The sequence below is a fragment of the Dermacentor variabilis genome, chromosome 2 (genome assembly GCF_050947875.1).
Source record: "Dermacentor variabilis isolate Ectoservices chromosome 2, ASM5094787v1, whole genome shotgun sequence".
Classification (NCBI taxonomy): Eukaryota; Metazoa; Arthropoda; class Arachnida; order Ixodida; family Ixodidae; genus Dermacentor; species Dermacentor variabilis.
In genome coordinates, this window is record NC_134569.1 from 126,923,731 (window position 1) to 126,947,675 (window position 23,945).

At 48.4% G+C, this 23,945-nt stretch overlaps 1 protein-coding gene across 1 annotated transcript in view; it reads left to right on the forward strand.

Annotated features, from left to right (window-relative positions):
- RpL8 (ribosomal protein L8) overlaps nt 1-23,945 on the forward strand; it is a 67,810-nt gene that overhangs the window by 30,454 nt on the left and 13,411 nt on the right. The window contains exon 2 of the mRNA XM_075681966.1: nt 3,400-3,444. Within this exon, the coding sequence (XP_075538081.1) occupies nt 3,400-3,444 (45 nt within the window). The remainder of the gene's footprint in view (nt 1-3,399; nt 3,445-23,945) is intronic.

Genomic DNA, 23,945 nt, shown 5'->3' on the forward strand with positions numbered 1-23,945 from the left:
ATGTTTTTTTCTTTTCTTTAATTATTATTGTAAAGCCATTCTTACCGATTGGATCTTGAGGAATTACATGTATGTGTCCATCCCAGATCTGTTGGGCGTTTCGTTTTTTGTTGTTGCCCTTTTTACTGATTCACATGATACGCCCTTTCAAGAAATTTGTTGGAATAGCAAACCATCAAATTGGCCGCCTTTCTCTGAGCATATCAGACTTGAAAAAACATTCGGTACGCATCACAGCTACCATCTGCATTGTAAAGCACAATGACCATCGTGTTCACTTCGTAATGCATTACCGCAGTTTATAGATGTGCAACATACGGGCAATGTGACCTAATTTGTCATCTCTAGGGACTAAAGCATACGAGATCCTACTCACCGTAATTTAATTACCCTGTTAACGACTGTTCATGGGATACCCTTAAAGTGAAGGATTGTAAATACCCGACAACACAGAACATGCAAAATCACCCTTTATTGCTAATGACTGGCTGATTTTCTTTATATTATTCACATAATTGCTTGTATATTGACACTTCATTCTACTCAACGGCAGCGCGTACAAGTAAACGCTATGATGGTAAAAAGGTTATTGACATTTACTACTGGCTCAAACTTCTCAGTTCCTTATTGTCATAATTGAATCACCTTTCATTTTATGCCCATGAAGCTGTGATTTGTGAGTAGTCGAGAAAATTTAAGTGAACATAATCACCATTGACCACCAATAATTCGATCACATCTGCTATTTCAGAGGAAAGTAGTGAAAGAAACACATTCCTATCTGTGGCAGAATGAACGAATGGTGGCTACCGCCATCATACCAAAGTGATTCGTGATTACTACAGACCATTTTATCTGCAAGGAGGAACGTAGCCTCAAATCAGCACACCGCGCCGCTGCCCTCCTCGCACTGGTATGTGCTGATTCCATTTTCCCCTAGCGACATCTTGGAAAAGTAGTGGTTTAATTGCAAATTAGTGCGACTCTAACGTATTCTGTCTGGGATTTCTGCGATGTCAGATGACTCAAGGCCGACGGGCTACCACTCTGCTGTATTCGGCTGCAAAAATAACTTTAGGAAGCAAGCGTGAAGTGCATCTTCACCCGCGGCAGCTTCGTGGACACCGCCACTGTGATAGCGGAGAAGCGTCCGCTTTTTATTGCCAGCATAAACAGAAATGACTTGATGCCATCGCATATATGTTTGGAAGGTTTTGTTCCCAGTGAGCGCTCGGTGACGAACTCGGAACTGGGCATCCATGATGAAACTGGGATATGAAAGAAAGGTGCGTATTCGAGTCGGTCAGCTATTGCGAATTGATGAAGCTAACTATTTCTTCGTGCATGCACATTAAACTTATTCTGTTCAAACGTCTTCTAAGGTTATCTTGCTTGGCAACCAACGTTCTGGTGGAAGTTGACCGCGGATGTAATATAAGAACAGTACGTGCCGACTAAGAAATGAAAGTGTGTTCTTTTCCATTCTGTAACCAAAGCGATGCCTACCGTGTGCTAGCCGGCCCTAGTTCACAGGGGCTCTCCCACGCTTCCGGATCTCGCCGGCAAGCTGTTGATGCTGCTCATCACTTGCTGTATTACTGCAGAAAATAAAAATGCTGTTGCAAAGAGTAGTTGTTCGTCTGTCAGCTCTCTCAAGTAAGCAACGTGCCCTTGCACACGCAGGCACAATTACAGAACTAAGAGTGTGTATATTCTTACAATGCGTCACGTGTGTCTGCTTGATTGTAGCATATTCGCAGCTACTATCATCAGCTCATTTTATCCCTGTTAACAGCCCTTTTGATCGAGGTTTTTCAGTTCTTTATTTTGTAGAGCTTGATGCCCGGGTTCCCGGATAAACAATGTTTAGGAAATCATGCCACAAAACTTTAGGACCACGAAAGCTAGTAAAACGTGCTTACTCAGAGCTTCGTAGTTACTTGGATTGGGACGTACGCTGGTGTGGCGCACCGCATGACGCATGGAGACACCTCTGATTGTTCTTGCCTGAGTAATACCTTAATAGAGTTCAAGGCTAGACATACGATGATAACACGTTACATGTGTATGTTATGTATCGACAATGTTCAGACTTGACTCGCCTCCTATTTTGATTGTGGGGAGAGCTGCGGGAGCACCTCTAGGCCCGTCGCCATTCGATATTGCAGCTATGTCGAAGCTAAAAGCTTAGCGACGACACGCTAACAAGTTTTATAATCCAAACAACTTGCTGACGCCTCTCGGGAAAGCGCAAAAACTTGCCACTCATCGTCAACTGCACATTCGCCGTGCACCCTCCAGCACGATCCCACGTATCAGCATGGCACCGCACGATAGACAGCGCTGCAATTGCAAAATGGCGGCATCCTCAATTAAACTGTCTATGGTCTACCTTCAATGGTCAGGTGGCGCAGTGATCGGCTTAAAGCCCCTTAAACTTCGTAAAGTAGTGCCACGCTTTGAAGAATGCCGCCTCCTCCTCGCACACTCAGGCCGACGCCGCGTCGCTATTGGCCTAATAGCATCACGTGGGTCCTCGCGCCGTGCATCGGTGCCATTTTTGCTTGAGAAGCATCTATGGAGTGGCGAGGAGTGCATGTTGACGCCGTTGCTACGTTCGAGCAGTGTAGGTGGCGCCACGGTCGAGGAGTGACTGTGAAAAAGAGAAGAAACGGGGAGGAGTGAAGGCAGAGGAGAAGAGTGTCACTACGTTACGAAGTTTAAGGGGTTTTAGATCGGCTCAGCCATCAGCGCCACCATGTCAGTTCCACACCATGTCAGTTCCACGAAACACTGAGGCGGCCACTATTATGGAGGCATGCTTTTGCAGCGCTCGTTTGGAATGTGTCAGTCGTCCTAAATTGCAATTTTAAGGTAATTGAAGACATCAAGGCCTATTTTGGGCCACTGACGCTTGAGAAAGGACGTCAAATTTACAACTACAACTATGCATATCGTGTCAATGAAGTAAACAGCACAGACATCGCAGGAAGGTGCTTAAAGTAAATTATGGGGTTTTAGGTGCCAGAACCACGTTCTGATTATCATGCACACCATAGTGAGGGACTTCAGAATAATTTCTACCACCTGGGGTTCTTTAAGGTGGACCTGAATCTAAGTACACAGGTGTTTTTGCATTTCGCCCCCATCAAAATTTGACCGCCGTGGCCGGGATTCGATCCCGCGACCTCGTGCTTAGCAGCCCAACACCATAGCCGCTAAGCAACCACCGCAGGTCGCGAAGTGTTTGTCACAACAGAACAAGCATGCTTACAACGTCGAACTCGAAGTAAGTTAACAAATCATTATTTTATGCTCACTTAAGTGAGCAAATACAGCTGTGGACGTTTTTCATCTGTCACTTGTAGCTCCATTAATATTCAGTAATATTACTTACAGCGTGCCTTGCACTTGACAATTATAGAGGTTTTGGTGAAATGGCAGGTAAGTGCTTTTTTCTCCGTTGACAAAGTGCATATTCTAGTATTGTTCAGGCTTGAATGTGAGAGGGCATTTCCGCTGAAGCATAATAGAGAGCATTCAGCTGAGACTAAACAATGTGATGGCTGAGCAACTATGCACTAGCGTGCGCAAGAGAAATGCTAATTTTCGAATACTCTACGTGTTGTTTGAATCCCACCGATGGCAACGGTTGTTGTGGTCGCACCGATGGTACGACCTGTTGGGAACTCGGCGCTGACGCCCGTTGTTGCACCTGGGTCGCAAGCCCCAAGGGTAGCGTTGGCCTGGCGGCCTGGGGTACAACTGGAAGCATCCGAAGGTCCCGGCAAAGCATGAGTCGACTGGTAACAACAAAACAACTTGTTTATTTTAACATCGCAAAGAGTTGGCGGTCAGGTTGACCGAAGTAGAGAGACGGGAGTGCACTTTACTCAACAGAAGAAATCGGAGCCCTCCTTTTTCGTCCGGGGGCAGCTGTTTTTATACTCTCGCAGTTGAGGGCAAGAAGGAACCCCTCAATAGACGAGCACGTGATTGTACAATGAGATAAGGTGACGCATACTGTCGTAGCGCCGCCGGTCGGGCACAAAGACTGGGAGGAGAAGGTAACTCCTACTGTCGTATCGCCTCCGGTCGGGCACAATGGCTGGGAGGAGAAGGTAACTCCTACTGTCGTAGCGCCTCCGGTCGGGCACAATGGCTGGGAGGAGAAGGTGACTTCTACTGTCGTAGCGCCTCCGGTCGGGCACAATGGCACATACACTCACACACGCACATGAAGACACGTGGCATCGGAACATGCCTGGACGCGCTTGGCGGGGAGCGTAGCGGCGACGCCGAACGGGCCAAAATGTCTGCCGCTTTGTTGCAGTCGCGCCGGCTAAACCGCGCGTCGTAGGCGAAACGTAACAGACCGCCCCGCCGGGGGAAGGAGATCCCGATGGACAGGGGACTGCATCCGCTGTCCGGAGGGATGTCGCTCGATGATGCTCATAACCGAAGTCGGGCGTCCCTCGACGTTTCTTGAGCGCAGCGCACAGAGAAGGCCTCGTTCTCTCGTTCAGGTTCGCACAGGACACTGCAAAGTGACTTCGGGAGAGTTCACATTCTTGTTCCCGTTCCCGGCAAGCGTTAGAACTACGCTGAAACTCAACCGCTCAGTCAGCAAGCACGGCACAACCCTCACTAAGCCCTGCCAGGCTCTTTCCCCTTTTATACCACTGCCTAGTTCCTTACAGTAGTCTAGCATCACTCAGAACGCGTCCACAAATTGGAAAATTGCACTAGAAAGCATGTCATCACTTTGAAACACTAAACAAAAGCAATATGTTAAAAAATCCTGCCTCAGGAAGAAAAACATCAGTAACAAACAATTTTGAGGCTGATTCCTACGTTAGGAGCTTCGACTTGAGCCATCGGCGTTACCGTTGAGACTCCCCTTTTTGTAACGCACCTCAAAGGAATATTGTTGCAAAGCGAGGCTCCAGCGCAGGAGGCGGCCATTTTTGGGAGAGATGGTCTGCAGCCATTGGAGAGGGCAGTGATCCGTCTCAATGATAAACCTCGAGCCGGCTAGATAGCATGACAATTTCTGAACGGCCCACACGAGACATGCACACTCTTTCTCGGTGGCGCTATACGCCTGCAGCTCACGACTGGTCAGCTTACGACTAGCATACAGGACGGGGTGTTCTACTTCTCCATTTTCCCGTTGGCACAGTACAACGCCCATGCCTCGCTCACTAGCATCGCACTGAACAACGAACCCTTTTGTATAGTCTGGCGATCGTAGCACAGGCTGGCTTGTTAGGGCACTCTTTAGGGCGCTAAAAGCTCTTTCCTTTGTCTCGTCCCAGACGACTGTTTGAGGCTCTGTCTTTCTTAGAGCATCCGTCAGGAAAGCCGCGATATCAGAGTACCTGGGGATGTACCTCTGATAGTAGCCGGCGACACCTAAGAACGACCGAATATCGGTCTTCGTGCGCGGTTGCGGGAAGTCTCGCACAGCGGCCACCTTTATTTCAGAGGGGCGGCGACGACCCTGACCAATCACGTGACCGAGGTAGACAACCTCGGCCTGTGCTAACTGGCACTTAGGAGCCTTGACTGTCAAGCCCGCTTCGCGCAGGCGGGTTAGCACTGCCCGCAAGTGTGCCATATGCTCCGACCAGGATGCGGAGAATATCGCTACGTCGTCTAGATACGGTAAAGCGAATTCTTGCTGTCCCCGCAACACTTTATCCATGAGGCTTGAAAAGCAGTATGGCGCGTTCTTCAAACCAAAACTCAACACTTTAGGACGGAATGTTCCCATTGGTGAAATGAACGCCGCATACCTACTAGCCTCTTCTGTAAGTGGAACCTGCCAATAACCCCTGACAAGATCTAGGGTGGAAATAAACTGAGCGCTACTAACTTTCTCAAGGCGCTCCTCGATGTTAGGGATCGGATAAATTTGATCCTTAGTGATGAAATTAAGCCTGCGGTAGTCGACGCAAGGACGAGGTTCCTTGCCCGGTACATCAACTAAAATCAAAGGGGAGGTATAATCACTCTCACCTGCCTCAATAACACCGAGCTGTAGCATTTTCTTTACCTCAGCCTCCATAATATCGTTCTGGCGGGGTGACACCCGATACGCCTTGGATCGTACTGGCTCTGGGGAGGTAAGTTCTATGTCATGAGTAAGGACAGAAGTCCTACCAGGCCTCTCAGAGAACAGACCTTGAAACTCTTGTAATAGCTGGTGTAGTTCGGTTTTCTGTTCACGCGACAGCGATGCTCCACTGACTAAGTCACTAATGACTTGACCGGTGTCTTCCCTGGACGTCACTGAGCCTAGTCCCGGAAGCTCGACCGGAAGCTCTTCGGGAACGTTTACCATCATGCACACTACTGCTTCCCTTTGTTTATAAGGTTTGAGCAGATTACAGTGGTAAACTTGCTGTGCTTTCCGCTTTCCTGGCAGACTCACCACGTAGTTAACGTCCGACAGTTTCTGAACAATTCGTGCTGGGCCCTCCCACTGCACGTCTAGTTTGTTGTTTAGCGATGTGCGCAATATCATGACCTCATCGCCCACCTCAAAACGACGGGCCCTGGCTGTCCGATCATAATAAACCTTGGCCCTCTGCTGGGCCTTTGTCATTGCTTCACCTGACAACTCCTGTGCCCTTCTTAAGCGTTCGAGGAGCTTAAGTACGTACTCCACCACGACTGGGTCGTCGCCCCTGCCTTCCCACGATTCTCGAAGCATGCGAAGCGGAGACCGAAGCGAGCGACCGTACACCAGCTCAGCTGGCGAAAACCCCGTAGCCGCATGCGGCGCGGTCCTTAATGCAAACATCACCCCAGGCAGACACAGCTCCCAGTCAGTTCGATGTTCAAAACACAATGCTCTCAACACGCGCTTCATGACGGAGTGGAGCTTCTCAACGGAATTCGACTGTGGGTGGTACACTGAGCTGTGTAGCAGCTTTACCCCACACCTTTCGAGAAAAGTTGTCGTCAAAGCGCTAGTAAACACCGTGCCCTGATCTGATTGGATTTCCGCAGGAAAACCAACTCGCGCAAATATGGACAGTAGTGCATTGACTATCTCAACTGAGCTGAGTTCTTTAAGCGGCACTGCTTCAGGGAACTTTGTCGCTGGGCAGATCACAGTCAAAATGTGTCTGTACCCCGTGGCTGTTACCGGCAGAGGTCCCACTGTATCAATAACGAGCCGTCTAAAAGGCTCCGTAATGATAGGTACCAATCTCAACGGCGCCCTCGATTTGTCCCCTGGTTTGCCCACCCGCTGACAGGTGTCACATGTCCTCACGAAATGGTCTGCGTCCCGAAAACACCCTGGCCAATAGTACTCTTGCAAGAGACGGTCCCTAGTTTTCTTAACTCCTAGGTGTCCGGACCACGAACCCCCATGCGTCAAGCGCAACAGATCCTGACGATAGCATTGAGGAACGATCAGCTGATCGAACTCCACTCCTCTGCGGTCTAGATACTTCCGGTACAGGACTCCACCTCTTTCCACAAAACGCGCATTTTTCCTGGCGATACCTTCCTTGACATTGCAGCGTATGTTTTCTAGGCTGCCATCCTTTTTTTGCTCGGCTATCAAAGCCGACCGGCTGACTTTTAGCAACCTATCAAGTCCGTCTGACGTAGGCGCGATGAGCAAATCTGCAGATAGCTCTTCTAACTTTCCCGCATCGGGAATTTCCTCTCCAGTATCTGGTGCCTTTAACGTTACAGACTCAATTTTATTCAGTTCAGGCGTGCTCTGAATATCGGCTTGCTGCGCCTCTGACCCTTTTTCATTGTTTGATAACGTCGGCCCCGCAACTACCGCCTTTGCAGCGAGCTCCCGAACCTTCGACCTGGTTAAGGCCTGAACGCTAGCCTCACCAAACAAAAGCCCCTTCTCGCGCAGGAGGTGATCGGACCTGTTTGAAAATAGGTACGGGTACTGGGGGGGCAGCATAGAAGACATTGCGGCCTCCGTCTCAAGCGCTCCGAAAGGTCCATCAATAAGCACTTTTGCTACCGGCAGACACACGCTATGAGCTTCCACGGCTTGCTTGATCCATGCGCACTCGCCCGTGAACATATGGGGTTCTACGTAAGACGGGTGAACTACATCCATCGTAGCTGCGGAATCGCGAAGCACTCGGCACTCTTTCCCGTTCACGAGGAGGTCTCGCATGTAAGGCTCGAGAAGCTTCATGTTCTCGTCAGTGCTGCATAATGAAAAAAACACAACTTTTGGTGTTGTTTCCGGACACTGCGCCGAAAAGTGACCCGGCTTCTGGCACGTATAACACACGCGCGCTTGCCTCATCTCGAACCGCTTTCTGCGTTCGGCTTCGGCTGCCGCCGTCTCTTTACGTTTGGTCGGACTGCTTTCACTCGCATCCTCACTACGCGTGTTCCCCTTTGCTCTCATGGGTGTGAACTTCGGCCTCTCAAACTTCGAGCCAAATTCACCCTTTTGACCGTCCTTAGCTCCGCGAGCCCGACGCGTCACAAACTCCTCGGCTAGCTCAGCGGCTTTAGCCACCGTACAAACGTCTGGCCTATCCAAGACCCAGTACCGCACGTTCTCAGGTAACCGACTATAAAACTGTTCTAGCCCGAAACACTGCAGAACTTTATCGTGGTCACCAAACGCTTTCTCTTCTTTGAGCCACTCCTGCATGTTTGACATAGCTTGTAGGCAAACTCTGTATATGACTCATTCTTGCCTTTCTCACTTTCCCGAAACTTCCGACGGAAAGCCTCCGCTGACAGCCTGTACTTTTTTAGCAGACTCGATTTCACTTTGTCGAAATCCTCTGACTCCTCTCTATCCAAGCGAGCGACTACGTCGGCCGCCTCGCCGGGTAACAAAGTGAGCAAGCGCTGTGTCCACGTTTCCCGAGAGAACCCCTGCTTCTCGCACGTTCGCTCGAAGTTAACCAGGAACAAACCAATGTCCTCTCCAAGCTTAAACGGCCGCATCAGGTCAGTCATTTTGAACAATACTCGTTCTCCTGCACCGTGTGCCTGACTTCCATTACGAGCGCGTTCCATCTCTATCTCGAGACGCTTCATTTCCAAAGCGTGTTGACGGTCACGCTCTTCTTTTTTCTCTTGTTGCTCTCGCTCTTTCTGTTCTTTAATTTCGCGCTCCTGTCTTTTTGCCGTCTCCCTTTCCTCAATGGTCTCAAGGCATTCCGACAGCTCGTCATCCTCAGCTTCTAACTCCAGAATAGCCTTTAGCAGTTCAGGTTTTCTGAGTTTGTCTGAGACATCCAGACCCAACTCTCTTGCAAGCTCCAACAATTTCGGTTTGCGCAACGACTTCAAATCCATGGCTGCTCTGAATGCTGCTTTCTCTACTGCTTACTATTGTCTTGCCGCAAACTAACCCGGCAGCAACGACAACCACAATTACCAGCTCTGTTTCTGACACTAACAAAAGCCTGGCAAAGCTCAGAAGAAGAAAGTCCCGCACTCACCAAACCTCGCAGTCAAGAGTTCAGCGCAGTCGTTCCGCTGCAGGCAACCAGTCATCACACAGGGCTCGTTGCACTGCTCCCGGATCGTCGTTGAGCTGCTCAGCATACAGTCAACTGCATCTCTTCGCTGCAGCAAAGGAATGCATGTTTAGCGTAAATCCGAAGGCTAGCACCACTTTCGATATATCCGTTTTCCAAATATGCTAAATAATGCATCGGTGTTCCAGTTACGACTGTCCCGAACTGTTAAAAGCACACTTTTGGGAAACTTTCATGTCGTTAATATGGCTACATACAAAAAAGCGTATTAGAGAAATTATTTTTAGAGGAAAAGCTTTACTGGCCGCGAACTTGCGATTTCGCCGTGGCGGTGCTCAGAGGAGGCACATGACATCACAACGCACGCCTCGCCGCGGATATTTCTCTCTCTCTCTCCCTAGTCACTGGAGAATTTTAGCGCGTCCGGTATTCCGGCAAGCGCGGGCGGTTTGCCGGTTTAGCGGGAGCATAAACGTGAGCGGCCAGATTGGTGGCGTAAAGCTAAACCACACAAACAGAAAGCTAATTACTATATTCTGCTTAGCTGCTGGTGTAAATTTTCAACAGCGGCGTAATCGTGTTCACAATTACGCCGCTGCCAAAAATTTGCACCAGCAGCGAAGCAGGATATAGCGGGTTACTGCAGTTTTAGCCCTGTGTTTGTCTGGTTGAACTCTACGCCACCAGGCGGCTGCACCACTCTGGCCGCTCACGTTTACGCCCCTGCAAATCCGGCAATCTGCCCAAACCGCCCCCGTTTACCGGAATAGCGGACAGGCTAAAAGTCTCTACTACTAGCGCATGCGCCACTAGTAGCGCCGAGCCACAGGTGTCTCGCCGCGCCTTTCTTCCGCCGCCGTTTGGTATGACGTCACACCGCGTTCCTCGTCGTTGCGCTCGCCTCCGCTCGCTTCGCCAGCTGCGTCGAATGCCTGATAACATGTCGGAGGATAGAAAAGGAGAGCTTGCGTGCGCCGCAACCACAGTTGAGGCGGCACTATGGACGGCGACAATTCTGATAAGCAGGAGGAGGCATCGGAACGAGATGAAGAGGAAACGAATCGCCCAGGAAACCGACGAACAGCGCGCCGATCGAACGACTGGCTAAACGCCGCAACATAGCTAGAAAACCAGACTAACCTGGACTTGCAATCAAGATTAACCAAGGCTAACCATGCTATGCCTTAGCTTTCGCTACGTATATCCTGGCATAGCCGAGCTAAGCCACTGCCAATTTTTCTTCGAGTCGTCGCATTTGCCTGTTTTTCCCTCTCGTGCTTTCCATTTGCCTGTTTTCCCACACGCGCCACCGGTGCCATCTCGGAGGCCACGCAAAGGACTTCGCGGCAGCGGCATTAGATGGCGCAGCGTGGCCAGTGGAAATCGCTATTAGCCCCGAGAACGACCTAGAGGGGCGCTGCGAGCGCCGCTCGCGTGACGTCAGGGCACGGACTCGCGTCTGTCGTCCGCTGCAGTTCGGGCGGTGTCCAGACGCCTTCTGCAGTGTTTCCGTTTGTTCGCTCTCGTTTCCAATGCTTGTATGCTTATGACGGGCGTCTGAAATATATATTTTACGATGTTTTCGTTCGCGAAAATGCAATCAAGTAGCTTATTTCCCAAACAATACATTTCTCGAAGACAACGCTATAGGGCCACCCGACGGAGCTCAGACCAGCCCATTACGGGTTTTTCATGCGCGGATCTACACTTTCCAGTGGTAGCTCACGTGACTAATAAAAGCGTGGACGCAAAAGCGCAGCACATAAGAATCTAGTTAAGATTCCATACCCACCATGGTGCCATATGCGTGTCACAATTAAACGCTGTTAGATACGGGGCCGTTTCCTGAGCCTACTTCGAGTTCACCAGACCACATCGAGTCGCGCCACAGCTAATTAAGGAGCGCAGAAGCACGGATACCACAATCCTGAGGCGCGGCACGTGCAAACAAGTTGGCGGCCCCCACTTCGTGTGCCGCCGGTGGAGCTATTCACTGCTTGACTCTTCCCGAAAGTGAAGCGAGAGCCTGGCACTGTTGCGGGTAAAGTGGGTCCCGAAGCAAGACGTCTGTAATGCGCGGTGAAAACCTGGCAGCGTCGCCCCCATCCATCTATTGTGACGGCGCATTGCAAGTCAGCAAGGCAAGACCGCAGGGAGAAGTAAGCCCTCGGACAATTGGGGACCAAGCAGCGAATCTCTTCGCCGGGTGTGACACAATCGCACGGCCGCCTACCATTGGCCGAAAATGCCGACACCTGAGCGGGCTCGCCCATTGGCCGAACGTGATGTGTCTTCGAGACACCGAAGGGCTTAAAAGACACAGACCGGGAGCATTCCTGGAGCATTCCTTGATTCTCTTTCGAACTTCTTGCGACGGGCCGCAGCGTCCGAGTTGCTGCCGGCCCGTAATGACTCTAAGACTGTTATTTGACTCTCACTGTAAATAATGTAAATAAACCTACCAAGTTTTCATCCCAAAGTCCTCCTCAACTCCTACAACGCTGACTATATATGACTTCTACAACATTTATTTTGATTTTAACCCACTAAAACATGTTTGCTCACGACGAATAGTTGTCGGTATAGCATCGAATTTTTCTATTTCTTCATAGAAACCCTCGGCAGTAACACGAGGACTTAACTACCACTGCAGTTTAGATTCGGCCAGCAGCACTTGCGTTTTTAACTGGTTCTCAAAATTAGGCCGTTCTTCACCGGTTAAAATTAAGTGGCGGTAACTTGAAGCAAAGCTGATTGAGGTTTACAGCTGTTTGTAGCATAGAGAGAGAGAAAGAGAGAAGTGGTTCTTGTGGGGAAGGATAAAAGGCTAGCGCTATTTTCTGCAACCCATGCGGGAGCACGGCTCAGCGCCAGCAGGGTGGAGGGGATGGGGTTAAAAGAGAGAGAGGGTAGGAGGGAGGAAGGTAGAGGGTCGTAGAGATGGAAGCGAAGTAGTGGCCGATCAGGAAGCCCGAGGTGGAGGCCATCCGTCTTTGTAGAAATGTCCTATAGTCTCGCCGAGAGCCCCGATGAGTCGAGAGGAATTTACCAATATTTATTCCCTTTCCGTGCTACACGTTCAACTCACTTGAGCAATTTACTGGTGCTTCTTGCTTGAGAAACAGACATGATGAATCTGTTTGGAGAACTGACACAGGCTGCTCAGTCAAAGACTTGTGTGAAATATGCCTTTTGGACCGGTTCGCTGCAGCCAGTAAGAAGCCGACGGCCCATTCATTAGTAGTATCATTGTTCCCCAGTGGAGGTCAAGTGTTCATGTGAGACTTATGGTGTCTTCTTTAAGAGGCGGGTACGCGAGGTTTTCTTTCATGCACTGACGAAGCAAATAGTTTTCAGTCTGTGTAATTAAACAACGCAGGATCGAGACATGTTGAGGCAGAATGTGTTTGCATTTTCCATTTCAACGCAGCCTAAGCTGCGCTGTAGTGCCTCAAGTATGATATAGGCATTGTAATTGGAGCTGTAAAGAGCTACTTCACGGTTTCAATTCGGAGTTGTAGTGAACTGCTGGGTTTCGCGAACAATGCGAGCCTCGCCATAACGACAGCCGGTTGCTTCCGTTGCGGGAGGTGTGTGCCATATCGTGGATAAAAGCTACTGAGGGTCACTATGGCACATTTCATCACTTGCTTGTGATTGCTTCTCGATCTTAAACACGAAATTTCCTTTCATGTGATTGCTGTTATGGTATTCGTGAAGTGTATACATACTATACACGATGCGCCGTCGTGTTAACAGCCAATGCGTTTCTGGGTGTCTATTTCAGAGAACGGTGAAAGTAGTACCAAACCTTTTCACAAAAAATGCACCCTACTTCTTCCATTTAGGCCTTAATACGGTTGCCACACTTGATTAAAACTCATCAGAGTGATAAGAATTATGATGAAAGCTTCGCTGGGCAATGTCCTTCTAACAATTATAATGTTGACACCAAATACCAAAGTATTTCTTCCATGTAAAATGCTATGTGTCTCATACTTAAGCAATAAGGGAATGTTAAGTGTTTAGAGAAGCATCATAAATAATTTCGCGTGTTGAGCTTTCAGACGTTATTTTTAAACAAAATTTATGAACAGACAGGGTTCATATATGCATTGCAAGACCAGTAGACCCCTTCAGCGCTACATAGCTTGCGATATCCAAGTCGCAAATTTTCATGACTGACGCGGTTTCAAAGAAGAAACTGCGGTCCACGCATGGCAACAGAAGTAATCTGAAATAACCTTCTGTAAGTACGGCTCAAGCCGCCAATACCCCCAAGCACGCACCAAGAAAACGAGCGCGCGCGGCAGCCGAGCGAGCCGGAGCGAGCGGCGGCCTGGCCGTGACGTCACTCGCGAGAGGGCGCCACTCTAGGAGTCCCGCTGCAGTACACGCCTCATACATGACGCGTTTAATACGTCGTGTTGCTACATTTGCATCAATGCTGAGTGCGCTGCCGTCGGCAGACATCGTGAAATGGGTCCTGGCGTTTCTCTTTTTTTTTTTCTTTTTACTGGAAATAGGGCTGCGTCGAATCAGAGGCACTTGTAGTCGACGACATCTCCTGCAGACGCAAAGTCGTGGTCCTCCGTGCCGCCATCGCGTCGTTGTCCGTCGGCATCCGCGGACGAGGGGGGATCGAGCAAGTAGCTGGGCGCGATGGCTGCGAGGAAGGTTCGCGACCGCTCGGCGCAGCTGCACAGGAACACGGCCCAGCAGGCGACCACTAGCGCAACTCCCGTGAAGATCAGGGCGACTCCCAGGCCGCGGTGCCAGTCGAGCAACACCGAAGCGAGGCCGCACACCAGGATGATGAACGTGACACCGAACGCCGCGTACAACAGCCGGTACATGCGGCCCTTGACAACGTCGTAGCGCGAGCAACCGAGCGCACGAGCCTCCTCTAGCAGCCACGGTGTCGAGCTTCTTGCTGCTGCCTGGCCGCGGTCGCCGCCCAAGCCTGTGCAATGCCGCCGCCGCAATAAGCCGCCATTCTTGCCCGTAGAGAAACGCGGGGTCGTGGCAGCGTCCTGTTGGTCAGTGGCTGCCGGTCGCGTTTTGTCGTCGCGCCTGGCTGGCGCTGCCGTGTGATCGGCCGCGGCCATCGCGGCGATGTGCATAAATTGCTGGGATAAACAAAGGTTGCTTGAATTCCGTGTGAGCTGCAGCATGAATCTATATCTACACTCTTAGACAAAGGTACACCCTTTGTGGTGTATATATGCCACACAACAATAATCCTCATCTGCCTTGCTTGCGTTTCCTTTCTTGAAAACGCCGCGCCCGATACTTTCGTGTCGGGAACGCTATGTCATGCTGATAACGTGCATGCCGTTCGTTACTGGGAAGCACCGGGCTCGTGCGTTGAAGAAAGGAAATGCGGGCAAGGTAGATGACGATTATTGTTTGGGGACAAAGTACAATCCAAAGGGCGTAAACTTTTTATTACACTCTTAAAACGGTTGCACCCTTTGGGGTGTGTATTTGTCCCACAACAATAATCGTCATCTGCCTTGCTGGCGTTTCCTTTCTTGAAAACTCGGCTCTGGCTACTTTCCTGTCGAGAATGCTGCGTCACACTGATAGCGCGCATGCCGTTCGTGACTGGGAAGTACCGGGCTCGCAGCGTTAAAGAAACGAAACGCGGGCAAGACAGATGACGATTATCGTTGTGGGACAAGATACGCCCCAAAGGGTGTAAATTTTTCTAGGAGTGTAGACTGCGCTCTTAAACAAATATACGCCCTCTGGGGTGTATAGTTCCCATACAACAATAATCGTCATCTGCCTTGTGTTTCCTTTCTTGATAACGCTGCGCTCGCTACTTTTCTGTCGAGAATGCTCTGTCATGCTGATAACGCTCATGGCATTCGTGACTTGGAAATACCGGGCTCGCAGCTTTAAAGAAAGGAAATGCGGGCAAGACAGATGACGATTATTGCTGTATGGCAAATATACACCCCAAAGGGTGCAACTGTTTTTAGAGTGCATAGATTCTTAAGCAAAATTACACCATTTTGCCACACAACAATAATCGTTATGTCTTGTCCGCATTTCCTTTAATGCGGTGAGCCCGGTACTTCCAAGTAAGGAACGGCATGCCCGCTATCAGCATGACAGAGCCTTCTCGACAGGAAAGTAGCGAGCGCAGCGTTTCCAAGGAACGAAACGCAAGCAAGGCAGATGACGATTATCGTTGTGTGGTAAATATACTCCCCAAAGGGTGTACATTTGTTTAAGAGTGTACGCTCCGAGCCAAATTACACCCTCACAAGTAAACAACAGGATTACACGTTGTATGCTAGTGAGGCCAGAATATACATATGTGTGCATAGATGTACTGCTGATCATCAGCTAAGTAAGGGGCGGGCCCCCTTTCCCCTGATTGTAAGCCCTGGGCTTGCATCAAGTCAGGGTACTTTGACTTCAGCAAAGGAATTCTTGTCTGAAATTAACGGAATTACACTGGCAAAACGAACAGGCCGATTCGCAACGGAGCAGCAGGGAAAAGCCTTGGCGTGTTAGCGCTTCCTGGTAGCAGTTGTGGGTAATGCAACCACTGTAGACACTATAATGTCGACACGTGGACACTACATGTCGCCCGCGAAAAGGACATCGAGACACCTTAGTAGGCACTGTACCATTGCGATGCATACTGCATTCCTTCAGCGCACGACCAAGACCGCTCGCACCGAATGAAAGCATAACAGGAGTAGGGATACCAATCTTACCGCCATGAGTTCTTTTCTTCTTTTTCTTCATTTGTATGTCAGACCATGACCTTCGATATGGATGGCGCTGAGCCGCGCTCACGCTAGGGCTGCAGAAGATAGCGCCCATATAGCGCTAACCCCCTTTCATCACGAATCACTCATCATAATCCGAGATCGGGCGGCGTGCGCTACACCGCGCGCCGCCCGATCTCGGGGGCCATGGTTGAAGTGTCAGCTGGAAAAAAGTGAGTGGTATCAATTTTGAGCGAACATTAAGTTATGGGCTTTTACGTGCCAAAACCACTTTCTGATTATAAGGCACGCCGTATAGTGAAGGACTCCGGAAATTTCGACCACCTGGGGCAGGGGCGCAGCCGGGGGGGGCTTATGGTGGCTTCAGCCCCACCCCCTCCCGAAATTTTTTCGTGCTGTCAATGCACTGCCGACCAAAGCAGCCCCCGGCGCCAGAAATCATTCTGGATTTTGTCTAGAATGTCTTTTTCATGCTCGAAAAGACACTTCACCGCGAAATTGCCAAGTCGGGCTGGATTTCGTGGCAACGCCCATGCACCGGGAGTCACATAACGCAAGCAGCCCCATCCGACCACAAAGTTTCAAGGGCGCTTTGATGGTGAGCGGGCTCGCCGCGGCATCTCGCTGAGGCCGCGGAATCTATGGAGTACATGGATGTCGATTCAGAAAATTTATGGGTATAAATCTCATAAACTCTCGGTGTGAAAGGTGCATTGACATTTCCAAAGTTGTGCTTTAGATTTTCAATTGCGGAACTTTGTGGGTTTAATGTTGTTATAAACATTTGACGCCAAAGGTCCATTGACTTTTCTAAAGTCTTACATCGGAACACACAACGAGACAAGTCAAATCAACACACTAGCAGACAAATTGACAAAGCACGCAGCGAGGTTCAATGAGACGAAGCGTTGTGGTGGTTCATTTGCGCCGCCATGTCACATAAAAAAATATCATCAATTTTTTTTTTACCTACGCCAAAAAATCCATGTCAAAACACTAAAGCCAGCCAAGCTAACTACGTTCTTACTTATTTTTTCAACTTTTACTTTTATTCGCGAGGACACATTGAGCCTCTTCATTTTTTTTTTTTTTGTTCTCGCTACCATACCCGCGGGCTGCCAGAGCCAGCCAGAGCGCATACGTTTTTCTCGCGTGGCCCCGACCACCGAGCGACGCACTTCGGTGCGCGTTAGGTTTTCTCTGGCCGAGTGGATTTTCGCCTGGCAGAATTTTGGACACTTTCTCGCTAGCAGACGAGAAAAAGAAACAATGGTCGCTCGCGCCACGGATTGCACCGCGTTCGCTTTTTCAGAGCTTCTCCGAAAAGTCTTGTCTCACCGGTGTAGGATACCGAGCAGTATGGGTATGGTTGATTCTCAGTGGACCAAGCGTCTCATGTTTTCTTCGATATTCCTTCCGTAGTCACATTAGGTGCCCAAAGTAGGCATTCGATTGTGGCCAACATACTTTCCTGTGCAGTTTTTAATTTCGGTGCCCCCACCCCACAGAAGGAAAAAAAAAAAACATTGTTGTGGTGCAGCGAATTGTCGCATGGCGAAAGTTCGATTTTGTTACTTCTTCTTTTGTGGAAAGTAATGAACCATGGGACGCTTCAGTTGCCAGATACTCTTATTATATTATTGCGATAGCAATTATATGGGCACTCCAGGCGCATTCCTGCCGTCGCCGTCGCCCTCATGTTTCGTATAAAGTCCAAGGGTGATAACATCGTGACCGCGTGCGGCATGCTGTATTTGCGAGTGAAAGCGTAGGGGGGGGGGTGGAATGGCTGAGCTGACGATGGTGGCTCAGTCGTGTGTACGCAAAGGAGAAAAGCGAAGAGCAAGCGCGCCGCCTTCTGTCGCGTGCGATACACCAGGGGGAGTGGATGGGGCGGAATCTAGGATTCTGTGAATCTGTGATCGCGCAACATGTTTATTTGCCTTGTTTGACGCATTATATACAGCGACTTTTTCTTAGATACGTAGATTTATTGGAGACTTACACGTATATTTAAATATTTTGTTGCGAGGTTTCGTGTATACGTGCAATGAACTTTGTTTTCAGTCACACTTTTTGCCCTTTATCAAGCTGTATCTTCGCATTAGTATATCCCATTGTATCTTCGCATTTCTAATGCACGAGTGCAAGTCGCAATAATGGTTCGGTTCATTATCTGCGAGGCATGCGCGTAGCAGGGTGGCATCTCTCATTTACAAAAGTGGTACGCATCTGTGAGGATAAATGTTCTTTAATGCTCTCATACACTGGATTGAACATGGTTGCCTGACATAATGGACACCGCAAAAGCTGAACAGCGTGGTGTCGTGAAGTTTTTGACAGCTAAAGGTTTTTCCAAAAAAGAAATTAATCGCCGTATGGCTGCCGTGTACGTTCAACATTGCATTTCATTGGCCACTGTACAGCGTGGGAGCAAACGGTTCAAAGAAGGATGGGAAAGTTGCAAAGACATTCCAAGACCGGGCCAATGCCATCGCGCAATCACGTCCCGCTCAATTTCAAAGGTTGATGAGCTGATGAGACAAGAATGGAGGACAAGCATCGATGAACTGGCAGAGCGTGTGAAAATCAGTCACGGCTCGGTTCTCGCCATAATTCATGAGCACCTCGGTTATCGGCTCTTGCGTGCGCAATTGATGCCCAAGATTTTGATCCGTGCACCGCCGGAAGACGGAGAAGTTTGGCGCTGTTTTGACTAATCTGATCCGGTATCAAAATGAGGATGACGATTTCTTGTTTGCTATTGTGATCGGGGACGAACCATGGTGCCACTACTACGAGTCTTAGACACGACGGCAAAGCTTACGGTGGAAACATTCGAATTTACCACGGCCAAAGAACGCAAAGGCCATCATTTTCGCCGGAAAGGTGTTGTTGACTTTTTTTTTTTCTATCGTCAGGGGCCTATTGTGAAACGCCGGAACCACTGCGTGTCGCAATCAAGAACAAACTACGTGGAAAATTGACGAATTGGGTCATCTTGTTCCACGACAATGCCCGTCCCCACGTCGCTGATGTGGTTAATACAAAACTGGCAAAGTTCAAGTGGGAAGCCCTGCAACATCCGTCATACAGCTCAGACCTGTCCCCTTGCGACTTCCACATTTAGGGGCAACTGAAAAACAGCTCAACGGAACTAGATTCGTGCCGGACGATGACGTGAAAGAGTCAGTTACAGACTTTTTGAAGCAGCAACCTAAGGAGTTTCATGAGACGGGAATCACGCGACTCGTCAGTCAATGGGGCAAATGTCTAAATTCTCATGAAGGCTACTTTTTAATAAAGTACCCCGTTTGTCATATATTCGCATTGGCTCACATTAATTTGACTCGCCCTCGTATAGCTTGCAGAACTCCTGCTTTTTATACGTGCTCTCTGTTGCGACTATAATTTCGGTGCAATTACTCACGATTCATGACCGGTGACAGCTGCTCCTGCGTAATACATTGGAACAAATGACAGCGTCATGGAGATTTTTCACTGGCCATTGCATATATACAAGAATGTAAACACGGTTCTTGAATGACTAAGTTTCATTAACATATTTGTCCTCAACTTGTTCATTTCATGGCCTTCTTATTGTTCATATCAGCGGCATGCGCTGCTTTCCTGGTTTCGAACAGATATAGTTCTAAAGTTAGTGTGATAGTTCCTTTACTTATTAAATAGACAAAAACATAGAAGCATTGATATCAGTTACTTTGGGCTCAATTTTTGGCACATACGAGAATATTCTTTTATAAAAAAAATACACATTTTACTTGTCTTGACAGTGCGTAGCGTTCAAGAATTCGTTTACAGCATTTTTGACAATGGTAATGCAGTTATTATTCATGTATTTGATCCCTCGACAAATTGTTTAAGAGGAAGCTTTAGCTGGGGTCCAATCCGACGCGGCCTATTCAAATACGTGTAAAACGCAGAAACGCTTTTCTGAGATAATCCTGCTAATCGCTTTTAATGAAATTTGTTGCATCTGAGAGAGAAGATAAATTACAGTGTCAGTTGGAAACGGAATTTTGATTTACGGCCTAAATTTTGTATAAAATATTATGAAAAATTTGAAATTTCGAAAAAAATAGAAGCACGACGTTTACAAAAGAATAGCTATGTACCAAGAACAGATATCTCGGTTCTGTAAACGGCAACTATTAGGAAAGTCAATGCGGACAAATTTGGTGTGTCAATTTGTATCTTGCGTGAATTGGTTACGTTGTGTACAAGAGTTCTGCAAAAGTCGTATTTCCAGAATACTAATTTTTTTTAGATTCGATCATGTTGAACATATCTATTTTGTCCGCTGTAGATGTACTATTAGTTGCAATTCACAGAATTGTGCTATCATTTTTCATTGTTGAGTTACTGAGTTTTAAATTTGGTAGTTCCGTTTTCTGAAAATTTGCGATTTTGGCCAATTTTTAATAAAGAATTGACCGCTTAAATGAAAAATTCGAAACCAACAGTCATTAGAATTTAAGTTTTTCTTTTAAATTCACTAAACATCGTCAAATTTGGTGCAGTTGTTGCGAGGGAAAATCAATTACCGTTCTACATGTACCGTTCTACATGGCAGCACCCGAGCTAAAGCTTCCTCTTAGGAGGCCGAGCTGCAACATGAGCCCCCCCCCCCCCCCCCCCCGAACGAAATTTCTGGCTACGCCACTGACCTGGGGTTCTTTAACGTGCACCTAAATCTAAGTACACGGGTGTTTTCGCATTTCGCCCCCCATCGAAATGCGGCCACCGTGGCTTTGAGAGAACATGTCTTTGAAAGAATGGTATATGTAAATGGGTGGCGGTGACAGTGGTCGCTAAATAATGGCAGCTTCGTTTATTCCAGAGTGAGCTAATACCCCGAATAGTAACAAATCAACACAATTAATTCATTAATCAGATGTTTACTATAGTGCGCAGTAAAAGCTACGGAGCCTTCGTACTGGTGCTCTTAAAAAAGTAATACGCGAGACAAAATGTACGAAGAATACACATGTGGTAGACAAAACAACGCGAGATGGAGAGACAAATAGGGTAACGGAAAACGTGTAGGCGGGCGTAAACGGCAGTTAATCATACAACATGATTATCTATGTAAGAGGGGAAATGAATTCTAAAATATGTCAATACAGGCAGAACACTGACGGCATTTTTTAAAAGTCGATTTAATGCGACAAGACCAGGCAGAGGATGCGGAATGTTGCCTGGTATACTTTTGAGGCACGGAGTATTGCACATTATTAAGAAGCTTTAGGCAATGTATATTGCCATGGACCACATAATAATAATAATAATAATAATAATAATAATAATAATAATAATAATAATAATAATAATAATAATAAGGATACTCTCGTAATTACCACCGAAGGTCATCAGACTAACACTAATTTTAGTCGGATAATCCGGAGTCCCCGAATTAATCAATCAAATTATTCAAATTACCGGATTCCACAACCTCACTTCGTGCCCCGCACACGAGGGCATGGAGGGTAACGCAAGGGACCAACCAGCCGCACTCTAAGAACAGTTTACACCCTTTGGCTTGCCCCTTCTGCCACACAAAAATAATCGTCATCTGCCTTGATGCGTTTCCTTTCTTTATCGCTGCGAGCCCAGAACTTTCCAGTAACGAATGGCACGCGCGTTATCAGCATAGAACAGTTTACACCCTTTGGAGTGCCCCTTCTGATAACGCGCGTGCCGTTCGTCACTGGAAAGTTCCGGGCTTGCAGCGATAAAGAAAGGAAACGCATCAAGGCAGATGACGATTATTTTTGTGTGGCAGAAGGGGCAAGCCAAAGGGTGTAAACTGTTCTTAGAGTGCGCGGACCAACCGAGTGACAAGCCCTCCTCTACACTGCGCGGCATCCTCGACGCCCGCACCTAAACATTCAACAGGCGAGGAGTTGGCGCCGACTTCAAACACACACGTACCCAAACCAGCCCTATTCACCACACACTGACGAATGCCGGTGGTGCGGGGCACGCCAACGTTAACGCACATCTCTTCGATGCACTCTAAGGAAAGTTTACACCCTTTGGGGTGTATATCTGCCACACAACAATAATCGCCATATGCCTTGATGCATTTCCTTTCTTGAAAACGTCGCGCCCGCTATTTTCCTGTCGGGAGTGCTATGTCATGCTGATAACGCGCATACCGTTCGTTACTGTAAAGTACCGGGATCGCAGCGTTAAAGGGACACTAAAGGTTACTATTAAGTCAACGTGGACTGTTGAAATACCATCCCAGAAACCTCGAAACGCTTGTTTCGTGCCAAAGGGAGACTTATTTTAAGAGAAAATGCGTTCTGAAGCGTCCGCGTACCTCTAGCGCAGTTCAAATCGCCCGCCCTCCGATCGAGGAGTACTGACATCATGGTCTCTTAGTGACGTTGCGCCATCGGTGAGTAGAACGGCGTCCGCAGACGGCGCTACGGCTTTTCTGCGCAAAACGCAAACGCACGGCCAGAAACAGAGCCAAGACAGAGCCGACAGGAGAGCGAAAGCGGGAGTATGGTGGCTAGCGGAAGGAGAAACGCGCGACCATAAGCTGGCACTTCATTCTATGACGCAAACTTCGACGCTCGTCACAACAGACCCTGACAACGACAGAATGGCTCGTGATGGTGGGCTCAACTCCAGCGATTTGAGCACTGACGAGCGCGACCTGCTGCTGAGGGCTCGCGCTGCCGGCGTCGTTGCGTACTACGACGACGGCCTCGACACCGGCTCTCCGGAGCGGGAAAGCAACGAGGGCTTCCCACGACATCACATGGACGTGGCATTCTCGCTGCATCTTCCAAATGAAAGTTTCGCGAGCCAGCAGAACCCTCACAGCACGACGCGATAACGAAACTACTGAAACTCCAAAGCGTGCCCGGCGCAGAGTCGAGCGAAAACGAAACCTTTCGACCACCAATATTACTGAAGGGTAACGTCAAAATGTTATTTTTTCTTAGATCGAATAGACGTAGACAAGTAGCATTTTTTTCCGTCTTATAATCGAATGAAATGATATTTTTAATACGAGTAGTTGAGTATTAGTAACACAAATTATGAGGAGTGCTTTCGTCATCGGGCTAGTACCGGAATGCCGCTGGGGAGTCTCAAATCGTGTCATGCATTTACCTCAATTTGTCTGTTACTAAAGCTCTGTTTGCGATTATATTGACGCCTTAGACGTTCTAGAACATTGCTCTACCACTTTAACTTGAGTTTCTGGTAACCTTTAGTGTCCCTTTAAAGAAAGGAAGCGCATCAAGGCAGATGACGATTATCGTTGTGTGGCAGATATACAAAGGGTGCAAACTTTTTTTAAGAGTGAACAATAAACGTCATCTGTTTTGTCCGCATTTCCTTACTTTAACGCTGCGGGCTTGGTACTTCCCAGAAACGAACGGCATGCGCGTTAGCAGCATGACATACACTCTTAAGCATATAGTTGTACCCTCTTGCCACACAACAATAATCGTCATCTGTCTTGTTCGCATTTCCTTTCTTTAATGCGGAGCCCGATACATCGAAGTCACGAACGGCATGTCCGTTATCAGCATGACAGGGCATTCTCGATAGGTAAATAGCGAGCGCAGCGTTTTCAAGGAAGGAAACGCAAGCAAGACAGATGACGATTGTCGTGTGGCAAATATACACCCCAAAGGGTGTACATTGGTTTAAT